The 14,610-nt window shown below is 40.2% G+C and overlaps 1 protein-coding gene across 1 annotated transcript in view; it reads right to left on the bottom strand.

The window, feature by feature from the left end:
- The window catches only part of TBC1D2B (TBC1 domain family member 2B), a 75,301-nt gene that overhangs the window by 24,335 nt on the left and 36,356 nt on the right, over window positions 1–14,610 (bottom strand). The window contains exons 3-4 of the mRNA XM_050966981.1: window positions 6,858–7,023; window positions 715–878 (exon numbers count right to left, since the gene is read on the bottom strand). Of these exons, the coding sequence (XP_050822938.1) occupies window positions 715–878; window positions 6,858–7,023 (330 nt within the window). The remainder of the gene's footprint in view (window positions 1–714; window positions 879–6,857; window positions 7,024–14,610) is intronic.

Below are 14,610 nucleotides of genomic sequence, written 5' to 3'. Positions count from 1 at the left end.
TCCAAGCCACCAAGTTTATTTTGCCACGGAAGCAAATTACTAACTGTTAAGATTTCTTCTGTTTTAAACAACTATGGCCCTAACCTAAAAATCAGACCCAACAGGCAGCCACACCTGTGCAGCACCATTTACGCTACTAGTGTTCTCCACAGGTGTGAGGGACGAGTGCCTTTCTTTAGACAGAAGGATGCTATCTCCTACATTAACTACTGCTTCATAAGAGCTCTAAAGAGTTGTCCAAATTTTCATGAAGTTACTTCAAAAACTTATGGACTATAAGAATTAATCAAAGCATAGATGCATTTCCCACCCATTATCCCCCTCCCCCATCAAGTAGCAGCAACCAGGATGTTGCTTCATCCACTTTGGATGAAGAGTGACATCTCTGAAGTCTGAAACCAGTGACTCCCCTATGTAAGATTATAATCAAAGATCTTGATTCTTTTCTTCCTTCTTGTAGCCCTGCGTCTCAGCAACAAAACAAAGACACACCTGCCCACAGAGTCAAATACAAGAGATCTCTCGTATACCTTTGTCACATGCACCACAGTATACAGTACTATGGACAAACCACTGTTTGACCCTTGACTACGTCACAAAAAGATAATTTCATGTGCAAAGATTTGGTTTGCAAAGAAATGACTGAATGACTTATATTTTCTGAAGATACAGCTAACAGTGCGGTATATTAACAGAAAAAGAACCTTCTGGTACCTTTGTTTCCTTCTGATGCATGTTTCCGCCTTTCTTCCAGTGCCATTGACTCCTCTAAGTCCTTTTGGGTTGGATCTAACATCTCCCAGTCTTCGCTGGTATAAAACACACTCTTACGATTTTCACTATTTCCTTTTCCAGATCTTAAGGAAGACATTGAATTTCTGTGGAATAAAGAAAATAATCATAGTGATGCCATTTTTTCTTGGGGGGGGGGAAGTATCTTTTTTTAAATTTACCTTTTTAGTCACATCATACATGCACACCTTATGAGAATCACCCAAACATACACTTTCAAAACACATCAATGAATCCTCTTGGTTAAACAGAGCTTAAATTAACAAAATCAATGCTAAATAAAATGCAAACAAAAACCAAGTAGTCATGCCCTGTATTACGTACTATCAGTATTTAAGCACTGATCATAACATATTCAAGGGCCAGGAGAGCGGCTTTGCTGCAGCACGTGATACTGTGAGGCAAATGCCCAAAATACATGAGACCTCTACGGTCTTTCACTCCTGGCCCTGCTTTATCCATGTGTTTTGGCAGTGAAACATTTGGTTTTTCTGGGGAATGGGGTTTTGTTTTTTTGTTTTTAATCTATTTATTAAAATAGTTCTTTATTTTAAATGTCAGGGTAAACAACTGCTACGTGTTAAACAGAATAGGGAGTATGCAGGTCAAAAGGCCACTGTGTATTATCGTATCACAAACTGAATTAACATAAAATTGGGGTCATCCAAAAGATGAATCTATTGTAGTTACACAGATGTTGAGGAGAGAATCTCTATGCTAGTTAGAATGCTGTCAAGCTATTTGCAAGGGACTTGCAAAGGCAATCTCTAGAGTCCAGTCTGACAGTTTTGTAGGAAGCGTAACCTATTTTTCATACGAGTAAAAGATTTTATGCTGTAGAAGCACTGTAGTGACAAAGGCCTAAACTAACACTGCATATCAATATATTTGTGCACTTCAGACAGTTCTGAACATTGCATCTCAAGTCTCTTTCTAAATGTAGCACCGCTACATTTAAGGATCAGTTAACTTGTCAAATACAAGTATGTTTAATCTCCAGCCTTTAAGGATGGAGGCCCCATCATCACCCTTCCCTGAAAGCAGCTCACCTCCTGTTTATGGAAAAGTAATTGACTTACGATGTTTATTTGACCATATAGCTGTCTTACTATTGAGACTATTTGCTGGCTTGACCCAATGTTTCCCTAAAGTTTTACAGGAAATTGTCATCTGAGCTAGGTGATCGGATACACCAGTGTTTCCCAAACTTGGGACGCCTCTTGTGTAGGGAAAGCCCCTGTTGGGCAGGGCCAGTTTGTTTACCTGCCCCGTCTGCAGGTCCGGCCAATCGCATCTCCCACTGGCCACGGTTCACTGCTCCAGGCCAATGGGAGCTGCTGGAAGTGGTGCAGGCCGAGGGATGTACTGGCTACCATTTCCAGCGGCTCCCATTGGCCCTGAGCAGCGAACTGCGGCAAGTCGGAGCTGCGATCGGCTGTACCTGGGGATGGGGCAGGTAAACAAACCGGCCCGGCCCGCCAGGGGCTTTCCCTGCACAAGCGGCATCTCAAGTTTGGGAAACACTGTGATACACTATACATATCACAATACCATGATTCCAAATAATTTGGTTCAATTAAGCAGTATGATAATGATCATTTTGATACAATTTTTTAAAACCACAATGTAATCCTTCATAAAGCAAGGAGCATCCGATTTGCAAACTTGGCTGCGATTTGATTATGTATTCAGTAATCCTTTCACCGCTATTCTTTCTGTGTATGTAGGACTACAAGATCCACATGGTGTAGACAGTGAGCCTGTTATTTCTAAGTCACTGGTTCAGATCCAGCCCCGGTTCTTTGATAGACATCTACAAAGTCTGCGTGGAGTGAATGTGGCAGTCTCCGACTAATTCCTGGTGAACAAGAATCCACATCACAAAAAATTCAGACATCTCTCTAGGAATTCTCAGTATAGAAGCAAAGGACTGAGTGAGCTATTCTCTTTCCACAAGAGGTGAGCTTTCCACTGTCCATGCCTGTCTTGTCCTGTGGCTGGAGGACTTCATTCTTAAATGCCAGCAAACCTCTACCTTTCCAGAGTTTTAAGATAACTATGTTTAGAAAAAAGAACAGGAGTACTTGTGGCACCTTACAGACTAACAGATTAATTTGAGCATAAACTTTCGTGGGCTACAGCCCACTTCATTGGATGCACAGAATGTAACATATCTCCTTACCATATGTTCCATTCTGTACATCTGATGAAGTGGGCTGTAGCCCATGAAAGCTTATGCTCAAATTAATCTGTTAGTCTCCAAGGTGCCACAAGTATTCCTGTTCTTTTTGCGGATACAGACTAACATGGCTGCTACTCTGAAACTTATGTTCAGAAAGAATAATGAGGCAAGAGAAACAATAACAAGCAAAAGGTACTTGAGAATGTTTTTCATATATTCCCCATGAGGGCAAGTGTCATAGTTGGTGTTTAATTTCTACATGTATTTTCATAAGGATTTTGTTTGCTGACTCTTTGAGGATTGAGAATTAAGTATGTGCTATTGGACTACAAATTAAGTATAAAGAGTAGCTGGTTGAATTCCTTTATAATATGTACTTCAATAATTAAATACAGCACACCTCCCTCCCCCACCCCACATTACTGACATTTATGTAAAGCTATAGTACCACAGGACTTTATGTTTACAGAACTACAACAGCAAACCAAGGTAGTTTATTCTTTTAAATAATATTTTAATTGTACATAGTTACACAAAATATGTGAAAGTTCAAAATGATCTACTGGCTCATCCCATCATATGATTAGGTAACTCAGGGTTATTACAGTACATCCTTTTAAACAAGCAGGACTCTACATAAACAAATGAGGCTGCAGGAACTGTCAGCATAAGAAGGAAGGACTACTCAGCTCTGAACATTTATCTGATCCAATTAGTTTTTGGTGGCTTTAATTGTTGAAAGCTGATGTAAAATGAAGCAACTTCCAGGTTAGGCAAGTGCAATTAACGTGCACGTATAGTACATTCTTTATATGAAACATACTCTCTTCACTTCCTTCTTGTTATTTCTTTACTGTTGCTTAGGGCATATGCAGATATTACAACAAGCCCTTGCTGTCAAGCAGATGTTAACCATATGTTAAAGCTCTACACAAAGAACTACTGTGATGAAATTGTGCTGCATGGCTAAAGCAGCAAGAATGTTCTTGTACTTAAGACACTGACCCAGGGGACTCAGCAAGTATGGGCTCCCAGCACTGCCACAGACTTCCTCTGAAACCTTGGATAAATCCCTTCATCTTCGTGCCTCAGTTCACTTTCTGTACTATAGAGTTACCAATTCCAAATTCACATCCATGAAAAACACGTCACGGATCATGAAATCTGGTCTCTCTGCTGTGAAATCTGGTCTTTTGTGTGCTTTTACCCTATACTATACAGATTTCATGGGGAAGACTGGTGTTTCTCAAATTAGGGGTCCTGACCGAAAAAGAAGTTACAGAAGGGTCCCAGGATTATTTTAGTGTGGTCATGGTATTGCCACCCTTACTTCTGCGCTGCCTTCAGAGCTGAGTGGCCAGAGAACAGCAGCTGTTGGCCAGGCATCCATCTCTGAAGGCAGCTTCCCACCAGCAGCCGTGCAGAAGTAAGGGTGGCAATACCATACCATGCCACTCTTATTTCTGCCCTGCTGCCTTCAGAGCTGAACTCCCATCCAGCAGCCACCGCTCTCCAGCTGCTCAGCTGTGAATGCAGTGCTGCCACCAGCAGCGCAGAAGTAAGGGTAGCAGTACTGCAATCCCCCCTACAACTCCTTTTGGGTCAGGACTCCCCACAATTAAAATACTGTGAAATTTCAGATTTCAGTAGCTGAAACCATGAAATTTATGATTTTTATAATCCCATGACTGTGAAATTGACCAAAACGGACCATGAGTTTGGTAGGGCCCTACTAATAGTATGTTGCAAGAATTAATTAATCAATCAATCTTTGTATAAGGCACACAGGTAACAAGGTGCTGAAAACCACAAGATGACCTATACAAATAAATAAAATTGCTTAAAGTTTAGATATTATCCTTCCCATTCCTCAACTATATTAGCTCTGCATCTTAGGTATTTCTAGGTTGTCTATCACATCAATAGCCTGCTTAGCCATCATTAACTATTACAGTAAAAATTATAATCCGGTTTAAAAACTGATTTTTATTTGTATTTTAAGTTAATGATTTTGAAGATGTCGTTAACTACCCCTTAAGGATTGGATTCCATAAGCTCTCTATAAGCAGAACTTGCTTACAATTTATCAGAGTTCTATCTTACATACAAAAAACTATGTTAAAAGAACATTAAGACTGCAAAGTCCAGCACTCAAAAGTTAGGAATTTATAATAAGGTTGCCTGCGCAACTTTCATTTGGGTCCCTCATGCATATGCATTATGATACAGTCTTTAATTACATGATCACATACTGTTCTTCCCCCCACAGGATGTCACCTTATTCAGTGTACAGAATCAACAGTGCTCAGCTAATGAGCAGCTTCACAATATTTTCTTTTATCCTCATGATTCAATGCATGGTCCTAGACCTTATTTACTGCACACTATTCAAACCCTGCTCTGAAGACAGAATTATTAATTTCCTCACGGGCTTTTCCATGGTGCTTATCTCTACAGTATTGATACTTCAGAAACAATTAATCTATCTTCATGAAACCCTGTGAGATGAGGGACGTTTATCCTCATTTTACAGGTGAGGAACTGAGACGCAGATATTAAGGTCAAGAGTAATCACTAATTTTGGGCATCCAACTTGAGACGGCTAGGATTGGATTTTCCAGAATTATAGAACACTTTATACATTCAAAGCATAGTTCCCAATGACTGCAGATGTTAGTGCTCAGCACTTCTGTATATCAGACACTCTCAGGCTGTGCACCCAGAATATGAAGAACACACAGTTAGTGACCACCTGTGAAAAGTTTGGTTGAAATTGATTTGCTCAGCATTACACAGGATCTCTCCAGCACACGCAGTGATAGAACCCAGTTCTCCAGAGCAGCACTCAATTGCCTTAACCATGAGACCATTCTTTCTCTTCCTGCAGCCTCCTACCTCATTCACGACACACCTTCCAACTTCTGCGCCTAACTGATTTCATTTAAAGGTTTCCTTATTTAACTCAACTGCACTGGTAAAAAATAAATAAAAAATATTCTCATTGACAGCACAAGAAGAATGTGGTCTAGTTGACAGGACAGCAGCCACTGCATCATGAACTGCTCTAACATCATGTGAAAAGGATCAGCTGTCCTTTGAACAGTAGCGAAAGGTCACTAGACAGATTATATGAAATGTTCATAAAGAACCTACAGTAATAGGAGAGCCAGAAGTCAGTCACTGTACGACTGTTTTTGAAAACAATTGGTGTCAAAGAGTGAACTCAAGTAAACTTGTCTTAAAATAGTTACTTCCATTCCATGCTTTTAAAAAAATATTTCTTACTTTAAGAAAGTGGTTGTCATAACTTGCTCAATGTTGGCCTGAACATCTTGTATTTAATCTACAGTACATATCTTTTTAAAAAATGGAACAAACAACTAAGAATATTAATAGTAGTTTGGAGATGAAAAACCCTATTTTAAGTATTAACTAATAAATCACCATATCGCCACTGAAGTAAGGAATTACTACTCCCATTTTACAGAAAAAGAATAGGATGAAGAGTGGTTAAGTATTTAACTTGCCCAAGGGCACAGAGAAATAGATCCTGGCTCCTAGTCTTGTGCTCAGACCGTAAAGCTATTACTCACTGTCTGACAGATAGTAAAACATCCGATGTAAAATAAACAAACATTACTGTATCTCTATACCCAACTCTACCTGTTAAATTAGTAATCCTAGTATGTACAAATACACAGTCTACTTTAAGAGATATTGTGACAATGGACAGGCTACTAATTTTTCCAATTTCTTGCTTAATTTGTACATTTTATCTCTCCATCTTATACTGACCCTATCACCACTGTATCTGAGCAGCCTGAAGTATCAATGGTCATTTGCTAGGGACTAGTACAATTCTCATGTGGAAAAAAGAACTCACTTGATCTCAGTACCCCATTGTTTCAAGGAGAAATTGATGGCACTTTGTTGGATTGGTGCTGGCTGGCAAGCTGCTTGTTCTCCTACCAGGTCCGTGGGAGCAGTCTCCACAGCTAGGACATTTCTAGCTTTCTCTGCTGAGACATTTGGATTCAGGATATTCAAATCTGAGAAAGGAAAGCAACATTTGTTTATTATTATGATTTTATCACCTTAAACATTGCACAAGGCCCCCACAAATGCCATGTTTTTAAAAAGGTGTATTTGAACTACAGAAAAACAACAGGACTGTGTCTTTATCCTCAGTATGCTAAGATATCATTGCATTCATATTGTTGTGCACTAGCTAATAAAATCTCAGAGGTACACAGTGTACATGGCTGAAAACAATGTATTGCAAATGCGTAAGCTGAAGAATGTACTATGGGTAGCACAAGGCATTAGTTTGAGGTTTTTAGCAGAGGCCTTCTGCTAACCCTCTGCATAGCAGTTAGTTTCACTCCAGTGCAGTTTCAAAATAAAATACAGCCTTTGCTGATGTTAGCAATGAGCAGGCTTACAAATATCCTGCTTTGAAGTCACACAGCAGATAAACAGGAAGATCTCTCAGATTCTGAAATGTTAAAAGGGAAAGCGAGAAATAAAACATTTTAAAATATCTGTTATGATGCAGAACTCTGAAGAACTGTCTAACAAGTCAGAAATGTAGCTAGTACCTTACACCTCTGAAAATCTGGAGTGAAATCCTGAATAGGCAACAGTGAGTTTGGTGCTCTCATTTTATATCTTGTGCTGATAAAGTCTTGTAAAAAGTTCCCACAGGGCCAAACCTTAGTCTTACAGAGTCCTAAATTCTATTGGACCATCGCTGAATGAAGGCCAGCCTCTAGTTAAAGGGTCCTTAACCTGGTCTACTGCCATGTACACATGACACCTTTGGGTGCACCTTTCAAGCACTATGACTGACATGGTTTTGTGCGTACTTAAAAAAAAAATCATCTGTGCATGCAGATGTTGGTGCTTGCTTGTGCATATGTCTGCATGTACAGTTGTCAATGTTGCACAAGCACAACTGGATGCAACCTTCTGAAAAAAAAAAATCAAACCCAAACTATGTGCATATATTTAAGAGTGCAAGTTGTAGAGTTCATGAAAAAAACCTAGAGTATATGCTGAGTACACAGTTTTCAAATACAATTTTGCTTAGGCAAAACCATTCCTTCATACACCTCATTCACCCCAAAGTCCGTCCACAACTTTTCAGTGAGGACTATTTTCCAGCCAAGTTTTAACTCTCAATCTTCAGCCACTTTTGCTGTAGCCCTATTAAAAAAAATGGTTGTCAAAATAGTCTTACAAATGACAAGAGTGAAGCTTTGCCACTTCTTCCTAACTCAAACAGCTGATTTGAATAAAAAACCAATCACTGATAAAATTCATTTTCTGGAAGAGAAAAAGTATGGAAAATTTCAGCCCAATAGCCAAGTTCTTCAAAAAATGATGGGCATCTGCGAACAAGATTATAAGTAACAGCAACATACATTTTCATCAAGGCCTGACTCCCTCTCCAGCAATAGTTTTCATTCAAAACTACTTTACAGTTCGGAACAACGGACAAGAGTCTCTGCTCCTGAGCACTGATATAGCAAGCATGTTTCAGCAGCTGCCTCAGTGCCTGTAACTAGCCAGTGCTCTCAGAGCCTAACTTTCAAGAGCAAACACAACCGGTTACAAAAATTAACAGCTGCAGTCCCAGAAAATCATCAAGACACTCTGCTTGAAAGCAGATGGGGTGACAGGGCACAGACATTCATACTCTGGAAACACTTTGGTAGCTAGGTTTATGCTGGTCAAGACTGGAAACACATTCAAGATTTTCATTACTAGGAAGGAGGTGCATGACAAAGTGGGCCTCACATGTAAGCCAGCGGGGTAAATTAGAGTAAACAACCTTGAAATATCTTTATGACAAACATTAAAAAGCTGCCCTGTGCCACAGGAAAAACAAGTGTAAATCCAAATGGTTGTAATCAGAAGCTGAAGTGTTATCAATTCTACTTGCACTCACCTTTCTGAGTTACAGAAAGTAAAGGTAAATCACAGACTGATTTTGTTACCCCTTATGTTTTATGCGTATGCTTTAGAGTGTGCCTTTAGCAGCAAGACAATCTGAAGCAGTTTTCTGAAGCTCCATTTGTATAAACAAAAGTTCAGATTTACAGCTAGTGAAACAGAAAATACAAGAGCTCTTGTATTGAATGGAATTGTTTTACCAAGTATTAATTTTTGTTTCCGAATACTTCATGTAATATTCTAGTCTTTCCTTTTTAATATGTGTGATTGCCTTTCTTTAGTTCCCAGCATGGACTTCCATAAGCTTTTGGCATTTCTACAAACACCACCACAACTCTTAGCGGAAAACCTCAACACTGCTACAAAGTTTCTTGTACAAAGCTTCACCAGCCAAGAAAATTTATGCAGTTATGCATTGCAACAGCAGAACAAATCTACATTTGACTGCAGACACTTGGCAATGGGGGCTGTAAGATAACCTGAACAGAATGCTTATGTGAGGCAGAAATCATTGCAGGACCTGCTACAGAATACAACCAAATGGCTCCAATACTAACAGCATAGTTCTTCTATATCGTTTACCAGTCGTAAGCAAAACTTGCAACTGAAGTCTTTTATAGAATACTCGTTATCATACTGCAGTTTTGGATGGTAACAGATTACAAGTAACTTTAGTAACTCTGTAAATTGTGTGCCAGATATGAGGTGGAAGAAAGAAAAACAACATTAAAACCATTCTCACATTTTTCCTCCATTATATTTTAGAGAACTAGGTTGCATAACTCAGTGAATAAAGTATAATTCACTTTTTAAACCAAATACTCAAAACTGGGATTATGGAACACATCTTCCAGTCTCATGCACAACAAAATGCACAGTCATAGGTCTATCTACTGTAGGTCAGTGTACAGTAGAGAACATTACTAGGGTCATGAACAGAAGTGGATACCAAGCTCCTGCAGCACCACATATGGCCAACCTGACTGGATAAACGGAGTATTGTTTTTTTGGTGGAGTTAGTCCATTTACAGTCATGAATGAAAGTTCCACAGAAAAATTATTAACTATACACATGCATTGTGTAAAAAAGAAGTTCATTTTCATCATACTGTGTGTCTATATCGATTCTGCAATTGTTTTCTGACAGGTGGCACAAAATATAGCATGCAACAGATGATAAAAACATCTGCTACCAATTACAATGTAAGATTGTAAGCAGAAAAGGACAGCTTAATTTCTTCTCTCTAGAAATACTGTGATCCATGATGTCAGCAGTCTGACAGTCTCTTAAAAATGTTCTTTTAATTGCTGCTTCAGCATGGTTTTCCAGAACTCACTACAGGCATGTCTACACTGCAATTTAAAAACTGCAGCTGGGCTCTGCCAGCTGACGGGCTCGTGGGGCTCACGCTAAGAGCTGTTTAAAGGCAGTGTAGACATTCGAACTGGAGCGTGGGCTTTAGGATCCTCTACTTCACAGGGGTCCTAAAGCTCAGGCTCCAACCCAAGCCTGAAAGTCTAATACTTCAATTAAACAGCCCCTTAGCCTGAGTTCCGCAAGCCTGAGTCAGCTGGCATAGGTCAGGTGCAGGTGTCTAACTGCAGAATAGATATACCCTATGTTTTCTGCCTTCTGCAATGCTGCATTTATTTCATAGAATCATAGACTATTAGGGTTGGAAGGGACCTCAGGAGGTCATCTAGTCCAACCCCCTGCTCCAAGCAGGACCAATCCCCATTTAATAGACACTGTCTGAATTGACTTTCAAAGGCTCATGTAGCTGCTGAAAGGCTGCACTGACAGCCATAGTCTCAGTTCATCCTACGACTGCGGGACTCTACAATAGCTTTTTTTATTACAGCAGACGAGGCCAAGTTCTTTCCAAGTGGTGACATTCAGATTTGGAGGAGTGCTTTGTATGATCTACCAGTATGTAGGACAGCAGAAGTTAACCATTTTGCTAAGTTTAAAAGGAAGAAAAATGCAGATTTTTTTATCTCAGCCAACAGCCACACTTCCAGCTATTGCAAAAGAATTATAATGTACCATTAGCATCACTCAAATGCATAGGATGAGGCTGCGTGAAACAATGAAGCTGAACTCTACTTCCTCCTGGGTATGCTTTACAACACTTTATGTACATGATCACAATCTGTTTCTGAACTATTACAATGGAATATTTAAAAAACCAAACCAATCACAAATGCTCCTGGAACCAATAAGATGTGTACATGCTTTACCATGTAAGCTTGTAATATTGTCACTCATATCTTTCCTAGTCGTTATTTCCCTGTAAGTTTATGGCCAACACCTGAACCTTGTTTTAAGTTATTTGCTCTCTGGTGCAGAAGGTAGGTCTGTTATTGTGAGCCAAAGCTCAAAGAGACCATAACCAGGGAAGACTTGTACCTACGCTTGTTGTATCAGTTCTGTGGACAGATGAAGACCACTAAGAGTCCCTGAATGCCAACTGGCAAAGGAGTGACAGGAATATCCTGATTCTGGTATGTACATTTTGTTTCATCAAGGACTATCTTGTGAGGTCTTAAATGAAGACTAGATGACCTCCTGAGGTCCCTTCAACCCTGATAATCTATGATTCTATTTGAAAACCAGGCTCAGAGTGGTCATCAATATTGTTATGAAATATATATACAGATACTATGTATGACGGTGTACCCCATAAGGCTTCATGAGAATATGCTTATGAATGTATATATGATATAACTGAAATATGTTTTATGCTACATATGCCATGTAACATATCTATGTAAAGGTTATGATCTACTGAATACATTCCTCCTCTTTGTATGCATGTATCATTTTTATACTTGAAGTTAGGAATATTGGCTGTATACTTGTTAGATTTCTAAGTAGCCTTTGTAAAGCATTTGGTCAGCTTCTTGAGAAAGGAATGTGCAAACACTTAAGGGACAATGAATCTTGGGAGGCTCCAATCCACATAGGAAGTCTACATGAGGACTTCCAAGGTAGCATGTAAGCCATGGCTGCTGCCTATAAAAACTGAGTCATGCATGGACATGTGACTTGACCATGTGACTCCAAAACTCCATCCTGGAGCTGGACTTTGCATAGGAGAGGGGAGGGGGTCTCCACCCACAAGAGAAAGTCTATTTAAGCATGTGGAAGACCTCTTCATTTTGTCTTCAGCTGGCTAAAGCGACAACCTCTCCACCCCCAAGGATATCTGAAAGAGACTGGAACAAAGGGCATTAATTACAGGGGGTGTGAGTGACTGCTGGACCCAGACTAGAAGGAGACTAGTCTGTAAAAGGAAGCTTACTGGAACTGGTGAGGTTTTATCTGTATTCAGTTTTCTTAGACATAGACTTGCGTGTTCTATTTTGTTTTACTTGGTAATTCACTTTGTTCTGTCTCTTACTACTTGGAACCACTGAAATCCTACTTTCTGTATTTAATAAAATCACTTTTTAATTATTAATTAACCCAGAGTATGTATTAATACACGGGGGGGGGGGGCAGGCAGCTATGCATCTCTCTCTATCAGTGTTATAAAGAGCGAACAATTTATGAGTTTACCCTGTATACAGCTGTAACATGGATTTATTTGGGATTTAGATCCCATGGGAGTTGGGCATCTGAATGTTAAAGACAGGAACACTTCTGTAAGTGGCTTTCAGTTAAGTCTGCAGCTTTGGGACATGTAGTTCAGAACTGGGTCTGTGCTGGAGCAGACTGGTATGTCTGGCTCAACAAGACAGGGTGCTGGATTACCAAGCTGGCAGGGAAAGCAGGGGCAGAAATAGTCTTGGAACATCAGTTGGCAGTTCCCAAGGCAGTTTTTGTGATCCAACCCGTCACACTATGTAAGGAGTTATGTACAGTAACTTCTCACTTAACGTTGTCCTGGTTAACATTGTTGTGGTGATCAATTAGAGAACATACTTATTTAAAGTTGTGCAATGCTGCCATATAACGTTGTTTGGCAGCCTCCTGCTTTCTCCACTTCATGCAGAAAGAGCAACCTGTTGGAACTAGCTGGTGGGGGCTTGGAACCAGGGTGGACCAGCAGCCCCCCATCAGCTTTCCTAAGTTCCCTGTGCAGCAGCTGCCCAGCAGGCTATCAATTGTCAGGCAGTAGAAGCTGTCCCTCTCTCCACTGCCCTGTGCTGCTCCTGCCCTCTGCCTTGGAGCTGCTCCCAGGAGCCTCCTGCTTTCTGTGCAGGGAGGGGAGGGGGGAAGAGGGGTGCTAATGTCAGGATGTCCCCCTCCCCTTGTTCAGAGCAAGGAGTGGGGACATGACAGGGCTCAGGACAGAGAGAGCTGTTGCAGCTACTTTCTCAATTTGCTGATCTACGTAAAAAGGCAGTGTTCTTAGAGTGGAGTCAGTGTACTTAAAGGGGCAATGCACATCTCTCTCTCTCTCTCTCTGCCATGCTGTGTCTCCTCTCTCCTTTTGTGCTGCCTTGTAGAGTGTGTTAACCCAGCCGAGTGCTAGTTCATCATTTAGCAGTAAGGCATTCTCTGGGAAATATCCCACCCTCTTCCACTCCCTGACTCCACCACCTCAACCAAGCTTCACAATCATCATTGCTGTATACAGTACTAAACTGTTTGTTTAAAACTTTTATATTTATTTATGTTTATTTTAACATATATAAATAAAAAAGAGAGAGTCTTTTGTCCGGTGAAAAAAAATTTCCCTGGAACCTAGCCTCTCCCTCCGGCCCCCGGCCATTTACATTAGTTCTTATGGGAAAATTGGATTCGCTTAACATCCAATCGTTTCACTTAAAGTAGTATTTTTCAGGAACATAACTACAACGTTAAGCGAGGAGGTACTGTATATCTACTGAAAATATGGTCTTAGATTCTGTATCAAGGTATGAGTCACTATCAGAAACAGGTTTTCTGTCAGACGAGATGTTTATTTGCCTCTCTGTAAATGTAAATTAAGCATAGTAAGCTAACAAAGGATATCAATTTACATACAAAGTCAACAGAGAGATGTGAAGTCAACTGGGAAGGAGCACACAGGAAAACACAAGTCCCACTGGTTATACTGTTTCTGAGCAGAGACAATGAGCTTTAGGGAGTATAAGTAGAAGACAAAGAGGACATCCCCTTGTCCTGCAACTAGAAAGTAAACTTACAGTGCACTTATATTAATGAAAATGGGATCTCAGCCAAACGTGGCTGAAAATGCTGTAGAGGACTTCGGGATGAGAAACTTCTTTAGACAGGAGGTTAACCTGTTACTTAAGGGTAGTCTCTAGAAAGCACATTATGATTTTGTTTTATATGTAACCTTTTGTTTCCAATATTCTTACTCACTATCACTTGACCCTTCAGTAAACTTTTGTTGTTTTCACTACAAATATATCTAAGTGTTGTGATATTAAGCAAGGTGCTGAGCCTGAGCTGAATCACACAAGATAGTGTGTACACTGTTCCATTGGGGATGACAGACCTGGCATATCTGTGGGTGTTCAGTGGATAAGGGACTGGACACTACAGGGAAATGTTTCAAAGGGACTCAGGGACTGGGGTGCAACTATTGTTAATATGCAAGACAAAGGCGAGCATTGCCCAGAGGAAAGTACTTGAGTAGTAACGAGCTGGTGGTGTCGGAGTGGACACCAAGTTAAGCACAAGCAGGACTCCCTCACTCTGGAGGCAGTAAGGGTGACAATGTGAC

The sequence above is a fragment of the Gopherus flavomarginatus genome, chromosome 9 (assembly GCF_025201925.1).
Source record: "Gopherus flavomarginatus isolate rGopFla2 chromosome 9, rGopFla2.mat.asm, whole genome shotgun sequence".
Classification (NCBI taxonomy): Eukaryota; Metazoa; Chordata; order Testudines; family Testudinidae; genus Gopherus; species Gopherus flavomarginatus.
This window is presented reverse-complemented; position numbering and strand designations above follow the sequence as displayed.